This window comes from Lissotriton helveticus, chromosome 1_1, assembly GCF_964261635.1.
Source record: "Lissotriton helveticus chromosome 1_1, aLisHel1.1, whole genome shotgun sequence".
NCBI classification, from domain to species: Eukaryota; Metazoa; Chordata; class Amphibia; order Caudata; family Salamandridae; genus Lissotriton; species Lissotriton helveticus.
The window spans coordinates 1683900146-1683918263 of NC_136057.1; the positions used below are offsets into that span (position 1 = coordinate 1683900146).

Below are 18118 nucleotides of genomic sequence, written 5' to 3' on the forward strand. Positions count from 1 at the left end.
GGTTTTCCCTTTCTTCCTCGTAGTCTACCCAACCTGTGGCCCCCATGAGTTTCGCTGTGCCAACGGCAGATGCCTGAATAATAGCCAATGGGAGTGTGACGGGGACTTTGACTGCCATGACCAGTCCGATGAGGCCCCGAAAAATCCACGCTGCTCTAGCACTGGTAAGTTAGCTACAGCATATGTGGTGCCTTTGCAGCTTTGAGGGGGATGTCACTGTCATCGGGCACTGTCAACTGGCCTGTTTACCGTACCTTTGTGGAGATTGAGACCTAGAACGGAGGATATGGAAATGAAAGATATATATATATATATATATATATATGTGTATATATATATATATATATATATATGTGTGTGTATATGTGTGTGTATATATGTGTGTGTGTGAATACATGTCATCCTTGTTCGCTGAGTGTACAATAAAGTTTCTTGTGCTGGATTTACCTGGTGTGCCGTTTTTCCTGTAATCCATACACGGATGTGAACGGAAAGCTGAGATAACATAGAGTGGCGGCTGCGGCCAGCTACGGCCAGCTACGGCATCAGCGTTGCTAGGCTGAGGATCGCGGAAGCAGCAATCTTGGGAGGAAATATATATTGTAAGGCATATAACGTTTAAGTACTGAGACAAACTCAAAGTGTGGTTTGATTATTCTGTATCAATGTAATTAGTCACAGTTGGTGTTTATTTTTAGCACTTTCAAAATTATTATTTTGGCTGTTGGTCGCGTACATATATGCATCTATATTGGCGCGTGCATCTGTTAATAAGTTCATCATCATTGTTTTGGGCATAGAGTATTTAGAAACATGAGATTTTGCGATGTATTGTATTTGAGAAAGTTGAATTAATTTACAATCATGTATAATAATCGCAAACTGCACTTGCAGTAGATTTCATTCATAAAGTAATGCCCAAGCACGACAAAATCTTACATTAGAATCATGTGTAAAAAGATTTCTTCCATGTTTATTAAACAGCCGATGTAAACAATGAACGTCATCAAACTGCTCCGACGATAGAGTTGTGCATATGTATATAAACTGTCGTTTTTATATGGGAAGTTGTTGTGACCAAGGCGGTTTGTCCGCCGAAACGCGTTAAGCCATCTGCACAGGGTAAATAAAATTCCCTTTTCGTGAAGCTCACGGAGTCAGCGCCTTTTCTTTTTATCTCGACGTTAAAGGTCTGGATGTTATATATATATATATATATATATATATATATATTTGGTTGTGAGTGCTAAAGTAAGTAAGCAGGGGGGTTATCTTGTGAGTTTTTCCAAGTCATTACTTATTTTTCCTTGCAAATCTCCAAATATGTGCCAGTGGGTGTTTCCAAGACCAATTGTAGTGGTTTATTACATTTATTATTATAATTTTTTTTAAGTATTTTTGTGTATTTTGTTGATGAATTAATTAACACAGAAACAAAATGGATGTGTCAAGTAGCCCCCCAGCATTATCCGAAAATCATTGTACAAACATGAAGTGTGTCTGTCGGCTCGCAGCCCCCAACACTTTATAGTAAAGTATGTCTCGCAAACCAACTCTTGGATTTCTGCACCACGCATATCTTTTCCATTGTCCGTGGATACACTTTTATCACCCCCATGATGCCTAATGCCATCTTTGTCGGTTAGGTTCCTTTTGACCCAGAGTCCCTCCAGTGTCCTCTTCGGTTTTTACATTTCTAATTTCGGAGTCTATTATGAATCAGTAGCAATATAGGACCAGTTGTTTGATTATCTGGTCGCAAAGTGAGATCAGTAAAGATTTTTAAAAACCAACTTGTATACTTATAGGTTGTTTCTTAAAATTCCAAGTCACATGGGTCAGAATCTCTTCTTCTTAATGAATATTAATGAAGCAGGTTGCAAATAGTGACTCACTATGATTGGATGCTGTCAAAGAGGTGGGTTCAGCAGACCACCCTGTCTGTTATCACTTTTCAATAAATTAAACTATTCTTTTTAAATGCAGTCCATTTTCTTTAGAGAAAACATGGCTGTATTTTTAGTTTGATAGTTTGCAGTGGATTTGTGGCCCACTTCCTACTCCCAAACACACTTTTTTTCCACTTAACATTCAAAAAAGGGAAGGGGTCCGCAAAAGACCCCATACCTTTTAGGAATGGACTACCACTCCAACTTGAGGGTTAGCAACTTCAATGGTTTTATAACTATTTCGGTCCTAAACCATATATTCACATGGATAGGAATCGTTATTTGTACAGGGCGCCTACAACACACCCCTTCGAAAATAGAGATTCCTTATCCATTTCTAAACCAATTTAAGGAGTCTGTAAAATGTTACTGATTCCTAAAATCGGTTTAGTACATCTCTAAAAGCAGTTTTTGGGTTGCAAACTCTGAATCTGAGTTTTGCACATTCAGCCTACAGAATGTTTGAAATACAGAGTGTAGTCATAATTTTGGGAATATAAAGCAGAGAAGCATGTATGCTGTCGGAGACTGGAGGGCTGGTAGACTTTGTCAAATAGACAACCTGGTTACAAGCCTTATTAAAATTCAAAACATTCCAGCACCCTTCCTTCCAGCATCCATTATCAACACTAGAAATCATGGAATAATTAATAGGAAGTGAGGGTGATCTCCTTTCCCCTAAAGACAATTTAGCCAAGATATCCCTTCCGTCCAGTTCCTTATGCGCCCTTTCTGCCATTGTTTGCCACATTTCCTTTTTTCCCTTTCACATCATTCTTTCTCTCCTTGCCTCTTTTCCCGGTCTCTTTTACAATGTATTATATTTATCATGAGTCAGACTCTGTTTATTTCTTTTTATCTGCCACCCCTCTCTTCAGTTTTCTAATCTTTGCTAACTGTAACATTTGAACCTACCTGGGTAGCAATAGAGCAAAGCTGTCTGCTGCTTGTTACCTAGCTGCCTTTTCTTTTTTCCACTCTCTCCCTTTTCTTCTGTTTAGTAATAATACTTTACACCTCTTGATCGTTTCTTCCACCTTTTCAGTTCCCATTGTATGCTCATTGTTTGTTCCTGTCCTCTCTCCTTTAACTTGCATTCTTGTTTATCTTTTCCTGGCCTCTCTTTTTAACATTGTATGTAAAAGAAACACGTTAGTTAGATTCCTTACCTTAGAATATCCCCCAGGTGTCAGACTGGATCCGGAAAATTTTGCGTAGCAGTACCCTTGCGCGTCGGTAGGCGTCGTCTGCGGCTCCGCGTCCGTCGTTGGCGTCGTTTGCGCTGGGTTGTGTTCTCCTGCTTTCGTTTGCTCCTCTATTTCTACTCACACTGTCTCTCTAGCTTCCATACTCTGTCACCACAGTGCCATCTTTCCAACCATTCCTTTCCGTGACCCCTTCCTCTTTGTGAATCCTGAACCTTCCTATTAGTTCATGTATTGCACTTTAGTTCATGTATTGCACTTTTTATGACGCTGATCAACCCACTTAAGGGTGTTAGTGCACGTCATGTAATAAAAACTATAAAGAAATTGGATTCCCTAAACAAGTAGATTAAATAGGAGAAGTGTAAATAGGTGCTAGTATGTCATTTATATTATTTGTTTAACATTAAGGAGGACTGTGTGGGTTTTTGTGTAATGTGTGGTCCTTGATGAAAAAGGCTGCCCTCATGCCAATTTCAATTGCTCCTTTCACTCCAGAGTCTCTTTGCTTCACTTCATCCTCAGATTTGAGTTTTTTCTTTCTCCCTTTCCAGAAAACAAATGCAATGACTCCTTCTTTCTATGCAAGAATGGGAACTGCATCCCTGAGAACCTGCTCTGTGATAACAGTAACGACTGCGAGGATGGATCAGACGAGCTCAACTGCTTCATCAATGAATGCCTGAACCGCAAGCTGAGCGGCTGCAGCCAGGAGTGTGAGGACATGAAGATTGGCTACAAGGTTTGGGCTGCACAGTTGATTCTTTGCTTGTGACTGTTATCCATATAAGCTAAGGCTTGCAGCCATCTGTGAGATTCATAATATGCTAAATACCCTGGATATTTTACTGGAGCTAAATGCCGAGCATTCCTTGAGGCTCTTGATTGCATTGATCACCACAAGAAACTACTGGCACTTTCCTTTGTTGGGTTTAGCAGATAACATTAAGGGCTTGTGGTTTAATAACATGCAGGGAAATGACTGCATTATATTTATTTTAATATTTTTTATTTGTCACTATTATGTTGCACAGACATTGCTCCTGGAACTAGCGAGACACTTTTTATTGTTGCAGAGGCTGCTTGATGTGTCTAATACAGAACAGTAAAACCTGATCCTGTAGCACGTAATCATACAGCAGACTATACAGTGGGCTTTTCCATATGGACATTACACACAATTACGTTATAGGCTCAATGTGATGGTGATTTGATCCAGTATCATATGATGGTTTTTGTAAAGTGTCAAAGTTGGGAAACATCCAGTTCGAGGCATATGAGCTGCATATCACACACTATGCATAGATCGCCATCTTGTGTTGGCCCGGATGTTTGCAGTTTGTTATTGTCTTGGAAAACTCTTTGGAAGTCACATGATAGGTGACTCTTCCTTTGGACAATAGTGCGCATGGGCATCGACTCCATCTTCAGATTGTTTTTTTCCGCCATCGGACTCCGATGTGTTCCACGCGTTCCAGTTCAGTATCGTCCGCTGAGCGACCGCTGAGCCTACTTCCAGGCGAGGTCGCCCCCACTCACCGCTGCTCCCGCCGACTCCTGCCTTGCTTTTTTGCCGCTTTTGCCTCGCTGCTGCCTAGGACGCCCCAGCCGCCGCTGGGCCGCCACTTTCCCGCCGGCGACTCCCGGCGGCCACGCCCCCCTCCTGCCCATTCGCCGCCCCGCTCCCGCCACCCAGCTGCTCCTCCCTCCCGGCTCCTTAATTATGCCGCCCACATGCACGCGCAGCGTTGACGTGCAGCGGGCGCGCCGATTGTGAGCCAAAGGCAAGCCCGTCTGCGCCCGTCCGCGCCTGGACCGCGCCCAGTGCCAGGACCCCTGGCCCCCGCCGATGCAAGACGACCAGACAGACCTACGACGCCGCCGCCCTCAACGCACTCAATGCCGGCCGGAACCCCGCCTGCTGCCGGGCCACCCCGAGACGCATCCACCTGCAAGGCTTGCAAGTTCACCTGCCTCCGAACCTGCACCGCACCCGCCAAGCCAAGCACCAGCAGCAACCACCTCAAGTGCATCCTGCTCAACACCCGCTCCGTCCACAGACACGCCGTGGAACTCTGGAACCTCCTCGACGCAACATCACCAGACGTCGCCTTCCTCACGGAAACCTGGATGAACGTCTCCTCAGCCCCCGACATCGCCATCCCGGACGGGTACAAGATCATCAGGAGGGACCGCGTCAACCAGACCGGAGGAGGCATCGCCATTGTCCACAGGAACACCATCCACATCACGACCGACTCCGACACCTTCGCCGCCGCCGAGCACCTCCACTTCCAGATTCACACCGACCCAAAGACGACCCTCAGAGGCACCCTCGTCTACAGACCCCCGGGACCACGCACACAATTCAGCGAAGACATCACGGACTTCATCAGCCCGCACGCCCTCCCCTCCGCCGACTACATCCTCCTAGGGGACCTCAACTTCCACCTGGAGAACAACAAGGACCGCAACACCGCTGCCCTGCTGGACAACCTCGCCAACCTCGGACTCAAGCAACTGGTCAACACCCCCACCCACTACGCCGGCCACACGCTTGATCCCGTCTTCTCATCCAGCAAGCACATCACCTTCAGCCACTCCACCGGACTCCACTGGACCGACCACAGCTGCGTCCACTTCAGCTTCAGAAGAACCACGACCCACTACCACCCGCAACAGGCTCCCCATAGAAGCTGGAGCAAGATCACCGCTGACCAGCTCACCACCTCCCTCAGCCAGAACCCACCCGCCAGCACAACGGACCCAACGAAGCAGCCCGCAACTTCATGCAGTGGCTGACCGCCTGCGCCGACGACCTCGCACCACTGAAGAACCCTCCCAGCAGACCCAGAAGCAAGAAGGCATCCTGGTTCACCGACGAACTCAAGGACTCCAAGAAGACCTGCCGCACCCTCGAGAAAGCCTGGCTCCTCGACCAGACCACTGACAACATGACCGCCCTACAACGCGCCACCCGCAAGCACCACCAGCTTACCCGCACCACCAAGAAGAAATCACTGAAGGAACGACTGGACAACAACGCCCACGACAGCAAGGAACTCTTCAACATCGTCAAGGAGTTCTCCAACCCCAGCACCGGCAACAACGACATCACTCCGTCACAAGATCTCTGCGACTCCCTCGCCTCGTTCTTCCACCGCAAGATCGCCGACATCCACAACAGCTTCGGCGCACCATCCACGCACCCAACCGTCGAACCAATGCCCCCCACCACCCCCCTCCGCACCTGGACCACGGTGACCACCGAAGACGCAGCCCGCACGATGAACACCATCCACTCCGGATCTCCAACCGACCCCTACCCCCACCACGTCTTCAACAAGGCCGACTCCACCATCGCACCCCAACTCCGGAACATCATCAACACCTCCTTCAACACCCCCACCTTCCTGGAGAGCTGGAAGCATGCCGAGCTCAGCGCCCTACTGAAGAAACCAACAGCGGACCCCACCGACCTCAAAAACATCCGCCCCATCTCGCTCCTCCCTTTTCCTGCTAAAGTCATCGAGAAGATCGTCAACAGACAGCTTGCCGCCTTCCTCGAGACGAACGGATCCCTCGACCCCTCGCAGTCTGGTTTCAGAGCCAACCACAGCACCGAGACCGCCCTCATCGCAGCCACCGACGACATCCGAGCCCTGCTCGACAACGGGGAAACAGCGGCACTCATCCTCCTGGACCTCTCTGCAGCGTTCGACACTGTCTGCCACCGCACCCTAGTTCAACGCCTCCGCAACATCTGCATCCAAGAGAAGGCACTGGAGTGGATCATCTCGTTCCTCGCCGGAAGAACACAGAGTCCGCCTCCCCCCGTTTCGATCCGAGGCCACCGAAGTCATCTGCGGCGTACCGCAAGGATCATCACTCAGCCCCACCCTCTTCAACATCTACATGAGACCTCTGCAGCCATCGCACGCCAACACAACCTCAACATCATCTCCTACGCCGATGACACCCAGCTGATCCTCTCCCTCACCAGAGTCCCCGACACCGCCAGAACCAGCCTACACGAAGGGATGAAAGACGGCGCTGAGTGGATGAAGAACACCGCCTGAAACTGAACTCAGACAAGACGTAAGTCCTCATCCTCGGACCATCGCCCTCCGCCTGGGACGACTCCTGGTGTCCCCCCGCCCTGGGCACCACTCCCAAGCCAACAGACCACGCATGCAACCTGGGCTTCATCCTGGAATCCTCACTCTCGATGACCAGACAAGTCAACGTCGTCTCCTCATCATGCTTTCACACCCTACGCATGCTTCGCAAGATCTTCCGATGGATCCCGACCGAAACCAGGAAGACGGTCACCCAGGCACTCGTCACCAGCCGACTGGACTACGGAAACACCCTCTACGCCGGAACCACAGCCAAGCTACAGAAAAGACTCCCAACGTATCCAGAACGCCTCCGCCCGACTCATCCTGGACATCCCCCGACGCAGCCACATCTCCGGCCACCTGAGAGACCTGCACTGGCTCCCCGTCAACAAGAGGATCACGTTCCAGCTCCTCACCCACGCACACAAGTCTCTCCACGACCTAGGCCCCAAGTACCTCAACGACCGCCTGACCTTCTACACGCCCACCCGCCAGCTACGGTCTACTAGCCTCGCCCTCGCCGCCGTACCGCGCATCCGAAGAGCCACCGCCGGAGGCAGATCCTTCTCCTACCTGGCGGCCAAGACATGGAACTCCCTCCCCATCCACCTTCGGCTGACCCAGGACCATCTCGCCTTCAGGAGACAACTCAAGACCTGGCTGTTCGAGCAGTAGCGGACTCTTTCCCCCAAGCGCCTTGAGACCCTTCCGGGTGAGTAGTGCGCTATACAAGTGTTATGATTGGTTACCGAGTTAACTTTCAACGTGCAATCCATACCCAATTCTTTGGTATTGTCTTGATCGTGTTTCCCTTTCGACGAGCATCTCCACAAACGTATACTTTAAGTTCCAGTCGTTGAAGCAGGCCTTCAGGCCTAGCTGCACCATCAGGCCTTCGTGGCTCATGGAAAGGACTCCCTTCAAGAAATGTCCTCAATGTGGAGCCAAGGTTCCACACGCTGATCTGCATGAGGTGTGTAACCTCTGCCTTTCTCCTGAACACGAGACCAAAGACTGTCCCGCTTGTGCCTCTTACCGCTCCAAGAAAACTATCAGCGATCGTCTAGCTCGAAGAAGCATGGCTCGATCATAGACATCGATACCGGACGACATCTTCGAGGAAGGCATCGATGTACCGGAGCAGGAGCAGATGGAAGAAGGCACCTTCAGCACCTCCTCCGATGAATCCGACTTCGAAGACCTCACCCCGGGGCAACGAGTCATAAGCACTGACGTCAACCCTCCCCCCACCCCCCCAACCCCTCCCCCACCTACCCATCCAAAGGCTTTGGTAACACCTTCACCTTCGGGACCAGGTGCACACCGTGACAAAACATCCCACGCCCGCCTTCGGGCTCGGCAAAGAAGTCTACGATTAAGTCTCCAGGCCACTCGGGACCGAGTCAGCCTTTTCGGTGCCAAAAGTCCATCCTCGGCACCGACCAAAGAGAAACCAAAAGACAACCCATTGTCTTCTTCCACGCCGAAGCCCGGTCCCGCACCGGCGCATTCCGCATCGAAACCAAAAGACACTCAAACTACGGATCCGAACAAATCTTCAGAACCAAAGAATCCACTGGCTCCGAAACACACATCGGAAGCGAAAAAACAACCGGTTCCGTGAACACACGGCACCTCTGATCCGGAAAAATCCTCAGAACCAAGCAACCGGTTCCAAAGACTCCAACCAAACCTTCGGAACCCGCAAAAACTCCTCAGGCCAAAACAAAGGAACATAACATTACTCCAAAGACTGTGCCACATAAGCATTCGGACCCAAAAAAATCGGCACCGAAACACCAAGCTTCAGAGGAACAGTTTTTTTAACCTGATCCTACACAAAAAACTCTGGAAATACACCCAGAAACAAGTCCTTTTAGGATTAGTCCTTCCAACAAAAGGAAAATGGACAAACCTACACCTTCTTCACTTCCCTTCAAGAAAAGAGACATTGCCACCTCTCCTTTAAGGATCCCTTCTCCTCCACAATACATTTCTCCTGTTCCATCTCCAAAACCTATACAATCTCCTCCACCTCCAGATACTGATGATACCAGTAGTGATGAAGGAGATAATGAAGAAGATAATGAATCTCCACAAGAGCCTATTCATTACATCCCAAATGATCAATGGGAAAATTATGGCACACCATATGTCCCTAATGTACCACACGAGGATGTCTATCCATCTAGACCATCCCCTCCAGAAGACACTATAGGTTTCACTCAGCTAGTACACAGGGCTGCACAATACCACAGGGTAAACTTACAATCTGAAAGAGACGTTTTGCAGCGTGAATCTTTCTGGATTCACTATGCTGTGCATATTCCGCAGGTGGGCGTCGACGTCCCACCATTTGGTGTACCTTCGGTGACGTCGGCGTGCTTCCGGCGGAAGCTACCACCTTTGGGCGCCATCTTCAGATTCTTTTTTCCGTCGTTGGGTCTGGATCGTCGCGTGAAGCTCCAGAAGTTTTGGAGGAGAAAAGGAGGAAATACAGCAACTCTTCGACGGTAAAAACCTGAGAACATTGGGAGAAAAGGACCATCAGAGAAGAGACGACGACGAAGAAAGGAAAGAACCTCGAGATCTTCGACGTCCTTGGAGGAATGCACACACAGGGGCCCCCCTGAGCGCAGGGATGTACAAGACACCCTTTAAATTCTGCAAAAACTGCCACCACAAGTTCGCGCAGAAGGACCAGCACCCGGTCTGCAACCTCTGCCTGCCAATCGACCACGAGAGCAGAGACTGCAACGCCTGCTCCGTCTTCAAGCCGAAGACACTCCGAGTTCGAGAGAGACAGAGGACAGCTCACCACACGATGCAAGGCAAGGGCCAGGCCCCGACGCTTTAGGAACTGGGCCTCTCCACCGACGATGAGGACAACATCGCCGAAGGTCCAGATGACTTCACGGTCGCAGAGACCGATAAGAAAACGCCTGACAAGGTAGGAGAGTCTACGACCCCGAAAACCCCCACAGGGCCTCGAAAGCCAGAGGCAGACTCTCGAAAGTCAGAGCCCAAAGCCTCGAAAGGAGCACCGGCGCCGAAAACTTCGACGACCGAAGCCGCATCCTCCGGAAAAGAGCCCAGCGGATCCTCCGAGAAGGACTCCCGGAGGCCGAAGACCAACGAAAAGCAAAGGTCGTCGAAGCAAGTCCCCGAAAAAGGGTCTTCGACTTCGAAGGAAAAGGAGCCGAAGAAAGCTTCGACGACGCTGTCGAAAAGAGCAGCCGAAATGCTAGACGACGAGCAGGCCGCTGAGATGCAGAGAAAGAAAAGAATGCTCGAGGCCGAAATGGAGAACATCCTTCAAAGAAAGAAGGACTTCGATGAGAAGATGAAAAGTTACAGGATTCCATCGAAGCCGGCAACGGCCGTCGCTGAGGTGCAGGAGCAGGAGCAGGAGGAGTTCGACGTCGAAGAGCCGCCGAAAACTCCGGAGCCCTCGGAGCACGAAGAGGAAGAAGACCTCTATTACACAGAAGGGGATTACGGGGAGCAGCAGTCAAGCTACGGCTCAGGTTCCTCGACGGCCCAAGACCAGGAATGGCAGGACATCGAGGCCGAAAACCCGGAGGAGGCTGTGGAGATATACCCCTCGGGGCCTTCGCCACCGGATGACATTGGGGCATACAATGAGGTGGTCAGGAAGGCTGCAGCAGCTTATGGAATTAAGCTGGAAGAGGAGAAGCCAAAAGCAGATTTCCTGCTGGAAACATTGCTCCCCACGCAGACAAGCAGCCAGTTCTTGCCCATGCTAAAAAGTATCACAGACCAGGGGAAGGAAGTCTTCAAGGACCCGGCTACATGCAGATCAGTAACAACGAGGACGGAGAAGAAATACAAATTCTCCTCCCAGGACCCAGCTTACATCAAGGGTTCCGTCACAGCGGATTCAATAATCGCTGCAATGGCCAGGAAAAGGGCAAACGTCCCAACAACATCTGGACCGCCACCTGACAAGGAAAGCAGGAGGATGGATCTAACTGGCAGGAAAATAGAGAGGAACGCCGCAACGCACTGGCGTATGGCGAACTCCAACGCCCTCCTGAATAGACATCAATACCAGCATTGGGATGAGATGGGCCAATTGCTCAAGCACCTCCCGGAACAATACCGTGAGAGGGCATCACACCTTGTGGAAGAGGGGAAAAGCATCGCTAACTCGTGCCTCAAGACAGCCTTGGATGGGGCAGAAACATCCAGCAGACTGATGGCTATAGGCATCACAGAGAGAAGGCAAGCCTGGCTCAGGATCTCAGGCTTCAAGGCTGAGGTTCAGAACAACATCCTGAACACACCCTTCAACGGTGAAACACTGTTCGGAGCCCCAGTTGATGAGAAGCTCACCCAACTGAAGAAGGACAACGAGACGGCAAGGTCCATGGGGGCCCTGCAAGTCAGGGGGATGAGAAGGGGCACTCCTACACGGAGGCCGAACGGCAGGGGTGGAAGCCAGCAAGGGCAATCACACCAGGCATTCCACCAGGGACAACAGAGTGACAACCAAAGTCACCAGGGCCAGCAGAGGCAAAACTGGAACTACCAGAGCAGGGGCTAGTCCTTTCGATCAAGAGGAAATGGACGGGGCTAGAGAAGGAGAGGCGGTGAACAACCCCCCTCTAAGTGACTTCACACGGAAAAAGGTGCTCGCCCACTCGAACCCTCCGGGGGAGGAGCACGAGAAAACAAACAGGAGAGGACTACACGGACAAGACACAAAGGAACATGTGACGCCAGTAGGAGGAAGATTGAGATTTTTTCTCCAGGATTGGAGAAAAATAACAGACAAGTGGATACTCAACATTATGCAGTTCGGATACTGCATATAGTTGGAAAAGAGACCACCAAACAGAAAGCCAAAGAAAAGAGAGCACTCGGGAAGAGAGCTGCGATTACTCCAAGAGGAAGCTCAAGAACTCCTCAAAGCGGCCATCGAACGGGTTCCATTCAAAGAACGGAACAAGGGAGTGTACTCAAACTACTTCCTGGTGCCAAAAGTGGACGAAAGCCTAAGACCCATCCTGGACCTAAGGTTCCTAAACAAATACGTGAAGACTCAAAAATTCAAGATGACGTCCCTACAAGAGGTCATCCCGCAGATAAAGGCCGGGGACTTCCTGTCCACCATAGACCTCAAAGATGCGTACCTACACATCCCCATGAACAGGCAGCACAAACACATGCTAAGATTCACAGTGAACAAGGATCACTACCAATTCACAACCCTGGCATTCGGTCTAAAGTCGGCACCAAGGGTGTTCACCAAATGCCTTGCGGCAGTGGCCGCACATCTGCGAAGGGAAGGGATACACGTGTACCCCTACCTCGACGACTGGCTCTTAAAGGCAAGCTTGTACAGGGCATGCAAGGATCATGCAGAACAAGTCACAAGAACGCTAGCAAGCCTGGGATTCTCCATACACTGGGGAAAATGCTCCATGGAACCAGAGCAAGTGAAAATCTTCCTGGGAGCCCAAATCGACACCGTCCAATGCAGGGTGTTACCCAGCGAAAAGAGAACACTCAGCCTTCTGAGGGAGAAACGTCACTACCAGAAGGGGCGAGCTCTGACAGTGAGGACTGTGAGCAAGATCTTGGGGATGATGGCGTCATGCATACACCTGGTCCCCAATGTACGCCTACAAATGAGACCACTCCAAGAGTGGCTGCAACAGCAATGGTCACAATCTACAGGAAGTTGGGAGGATCTAGTGGTTTTAACGCACAGGGTGCAGGAAGAAATAAGGTGGTGGACCAAGGAAAGGATAACAGTAGGGAAACCTCTAACACCACCGGACCCAACAGTGACCATCACCACTGACACATCCCAGAAGGGATGGGGCGCACACATGAACAAGCTCAGAGTGAGGGGTCTGTGGAGCCCTACAGATGCTGTCAGACACATCAATTACCTGGAACTGAAAACAGTGTTGCTAGCCCTCAAGGCCTTTCAGAAACACCTGTACAGCCAGAAGGTGCTAATACAAACAGACAACACCACAACGATGTTTTACATAAACAAACAGGGGGGAACTCAATCATTCCCTCTGTCAAGCTTGGCACAGGAAATCTGGAGATGGGCAATACCACTCAAAATAGACCTACTAGCCATGTACCTGCCAGGGAAGGACAATGTGGAAGCGGATTGGCTCAGCAGGCAGACTTTAGCGTCCCACGAGTGGGAACTCAATATTCAAGAAACAGAGAGACTATTCAGGAGGTGGGGCACTCCGACAATAGACCTATTTGCAACACGCCGGAATGCAAAATGCCAACACTTTGCATCCAGGCAACCAGAGGCACTATCACAGGGGAATGCCCTATGGATAAGCTGGTCAAAAACATTTGCCTACGCTTTTCCCCCGATACCACTGATCCCCAGGGTTCTCAACAAATGCATGACGAGCAGCATGACGCTCATCCTGGTGGCACCACAATGGGCCAGACAGACCTGGTATTCTCAGATAATGGAGATGGCGCAGGGGCCCCCCCACAAGTTCTCGAAAAGAAGAGACCTACTCTCTATGGAAAACGGAGAAGTTCTACACCCAGAGCCGGAGAGCCTCAACCTCTCAGCCTGGCTCCTGAGGACTTAGAGTTCGCACATCTAAAATTACCTGAGAGCACCCTGAGGGTGCTGCGAGAGGCAAGAAGGCCCAGCACACGCAAGTGCTATGGAGAAAAATGGAAGAGATTCACTCAATGGTGTTGCAAGAAAAAACTCCATAGAAAACTGACCAGGGAATCTACGGTTTTAAGGTACCTCACGCACCTAATAAAAGCTAAGCTAAGCTCATCCTCGCTGAGGGTACACCTGGCAGCGATTGTGGCATACACAAGAGGAGAAACAGGGAGAAGCTTCTTCACATCTCAAGTCGTAAAAAGTTTCCTGGAAGGGGCTAAAAGAATAGCGCCACCAAAGAGAATGCCGCCACCAGCCTGGAACCTGAATGTGGTACTGACGGAGCTCATGAAAGCACCTTTCGAACCCATCCACAAAGCATCACTGCAAATGCTAACAATGAAAACAGCTTTTCTGGTAGCAATCACCTCGCTACGAAGGGTGCGCGAACTGCAGGCACTCACACTGCAGGAACCCTACATCCAGATACACAGTGACAGGGTCGTGATGAGAACAGACCCACACTTCATGCCAAAGGTGGTGTCAAGATTCCACATGAATCAGAGTATTCAGATTCCTAGCTTCTTCCAAAACCCCACTACAAGCGCTGAGAGGTCGCTCCACACTCTAGACGCAAGAAGGGCTGTGATGCACAACATTGAAAGGACGAAGGGACACAGGAAGACAAAACAGTTTTGCAGCGTGAATCTTTCTGGATTCACTATGCTGTGCATATTTCGCAATCTGGTGGGTGGGTCCGGAATCGTAGTCCTTTTTTTTTTTTTTTTTTTTTTTTTTGTCGTAGCCCAGGTGGGCGTCGACGTCCCACCATTTGGTGTACCTTCGGTGACGTCGGCGTGCTTCCGGCGGAAGCTACCACCCTTGGGCGCCATCTTCAGATTCTTTTTTCCGCCGTTGGGTCTGGATCGTCGCGTGAAGCTCCAGAAGTTTTGGTGAAGGAAAGGAGAAAATACTGCAAATCTTCAACCGAGAAGACCTGAAGATCGGGAGAAGAGGACCTTTAGAGAGGAGACGACGAAGAAAGGAGAAAATCTCGAAATCTTCGACGTACTTCGAGGAATGCACACACAGAGGGCCCCCTGAGCGCAGGGATGTACAAGACGCCCTTTAAATTCTGCAAGAACTGCCACCACAAGTTCGCACAGAAGGACCAGCACCCAGTCTGCAACCTCTGCCTACCTATCGACCACGAGAGCAGAGACTGCAACGCCTGCTCCGTCTTCAAGCCGAAGACACTCCGAGTTCGAGAAAGACAGAGGACGGCTCATCACACGATGCAGGGCAAGGGCCAAGCCCCGACGCTTTATGAACTTGGCCTCTCCACAGACGACGAGGACAACATCGCCGAAGGCCCAGATGACTTCGCGGTCGCTGAGACCGATAAGAAAACACCTGAAAAGGTAGGAGAGTCTACGACCCCGAAAACTCCCACAGGGCCTCGAAAACCAGAGCCAGACTCTCGAAAGTCTGAGCCCAAAGCCCCGAAAGGAGCACCGGCGTCGAACAAATCGACGACCGAAGCTGCATCCTCCGAAAAAGAGCCCAGCGGATCCTCCGAGAAGGACTCCCGGCGGCAGAAGACCAGCGAAAAGCTAAGGTCATCGAAGCAAGCACCCGAAAGAGGGCCTTCAACTTCGACCTCGACTTCAACTTCGACGTCGAAAGAAAAGGAGCCAAAGAAAGCTTCGACGTCGACGGCGCCGCCGAAAAGGGCGGCCGAAATGCTCGACGACGAACAGGCCGCAGAGATGCAGAGAAAGAGGCTCGAGGCCGAAATGGAGAACATCCTTCCGAGAAGGAAGGATTTCGATGAAAAAATGAGAAGCTACAAGATCCCCTCGAAGCCGGCAACGACCATCGCTGAGGTACAGGAGCCCGAGGAGTTCGACGTCGAAGAGCCGCCGAAAACCCCAGAACCTTCGGAGCACGAAGAGGAGGAAGACCTCTATATACAGAAGGGGATTACGGGGAACAGCAGTCAAGCTACGGCTCAGGCTCCTCGACGGCCCAAGACCAGGAATGGCAGGACATCGAGACCGAAAACACAGAGGATGCGGTGGAAACATACCCCTCGAGGCCTTCACCACCGGATGACATTGGGGCATACAATGAGGTGGTAAGAAAGGCGGCAGCAGCCTATGGGGTTAAGATGGAAGAGGAGAAGCCAGAAGCAGACTTCCTGCTCGAGACATTGCTCCCCATACAGACAAGAAGCCAGTTCCTGCCCATGCTTAAGAGTATCACAGACCAGGGGAAGGAAGCCTTCAAGGACCCGGCTACGTGCAGATCAGTAACGCCGAGGACGGAGAAGAAATACAAATTCTCCTCCCAAGACCCAGCTTACATCAAGGGATCCGTCACAGCAGATTCTATAATCGCTGCAACAGCCAGGAAAAGGGCAAACGTCCCAACAACGTCTGGACCCCCACCTGACAAGGAAAGCAGGAGGATGGATCTAACTGGCAGGAAGATTGAGAGGAACGCTGCAACGCACTGGCGGATGGCGAATTCCAATGCCCTCCTGAACAGGCATCAATACCAGCACTGGGAGGAGATGGGACAGTTGCTCAAGCACCTTCCGGAACAATACCGTGAGAGGGCATCACACCTTGTGGAAGAGGGGAAGAGCATCTCCAATTCGTGCCTGAAGACAGCCTTGGATGGGGCAGAAACATCCAGCAGACTGATGGCTATAGGCATCACAGAGAGAAGGCAAGCCTGGCTCAGGATCTCAGGATTCAAGGCTGAGGTTCAGAACAACATCCTGAACACACCCTTCAACGGTGAAACACTGTTCGGAGCCCCAGTTGATGATAAGCTCACCCAACTGAAGAAAGACAACGAGACGGCAAGGTCCATGGGGGCCCTGCAGTTCAGAGGGATGAGAAGGGGCACTCCTACACGGAGGCCGAGCGGCAGAGGTGGAAATCAGCGAGGAGATTCTCACCAAAGTTTCCACCAGGGGCAACAGAGTGACAACCAGGGCCACCAGGGCCAGCAGAGACAAGGCTGGAACTACCAAAGCAGGGGCCAGTCCTTTCGGTCAAGAGGAAATGGACGTGGCCAAAGAAGGAGAGGCAGTGAACAACCCCCCTCTAAGTGACTTCAGACGAGAGAAGGTGCCCCACCACCCAAACCCTCCGGGGGAGGAGCACGGGAAAACAAAGAGGAGAGGGCTACACGGACAAGACACAAAGGAACATGTAACACCGGTAGGAGGAAGATTAAGATTTGTTCTCCAGGAGTGGAGCAAAATAACAACAGACAAGTGGATACTCAATATCATGCAGTACGGATACTGCATAGAATTAGAAAAGAGGCCACCAAACAGAAAACCAAAGAAAAGACAGCACTCTGCAAAAGAGCTGCAACTACTGCAAGAGGAAGCCCAAGAACTGCTCCTCAAAGCGGCCATCGAACGAGTTCCTTTCAAAGAACGGAACAAGGGAGTGTACTCAAACTACTTCCTAGTGCCAAAAGTGGACGAAAGTCTAAGACCCATCCTGGACCTACGGTTCCTGAACAAATACGTCAAAACTCAAAAATTCAAAATGACGTCCCTACAAGAGGTCATCCCACAAATAAAAGCAGGGGACTTCCTGTCTACAATAGACCTCAAAGATGCGTACCTGCAAATCCCCATGAACAGGCAGCACAAGCACATGCTAAGGTTCACAGTAAACCAGGATCACTACCAATTCACGACCCTGGCGTTCGGCCTAAAGTCCGCACCAAGGGTGTTCACCAAATGCCTCGCAGCAGTGGCCGCACACCTAAGAAGAATGGGGATACACGTGTACCCCTACCTCGACGACTGGCTGGTAAAGGCAAGCTGTTACAGGACATGCAAAGAGCATGCAGAACAGGTGACAAGAACGCTAACAAACCTGGGGTTCTCCATACATTGGGGAAAATGCTCGATGGAACCAGAGCAGGTGAAGATCTTCCCGGGAGCCCAGATCGACACCGTCCAATGCAGAGTCCTACCGAGCGAGAAGAGAACGCTCAGTCTGTTGAGGGAGAAACGTCACTACCAGAAGGGGCGAGCTCTGACATGAGGACTGTGAGCAAGATCTTGGGGATGATGGCATCATGCATACACCTGGTCCCCAATGTACGCCTGCAAATGAGACCACTCCAAGAGTGGCTGCAACAACAATGGTCACAAGCTACAGGAAGTTGGGAGGATCT

At 50.6% G+C, this 18118-nt stretch overlaps 1 protein-coding gene across 1 annotated transcript in view; it reads left to right on the forward strand.

Annotated features, from left to right (window-relative positions):
* LRP1 (LDL receptor related protein 1) overlaps positions 1-18118 on the forward strand; it is a 1472234-nt gene that overhangs the window by 744140 nt on the left and 709976 nt on the right. Inside the window, 2 exon segments of the mRNA XM_078688974.1 lie at positions 24-164; positions 3709-3896. Of these exon segments, the coding sequence (XP_078545100.1) occupies positions 24-164; positions 3709-3896 (329 nt within the window).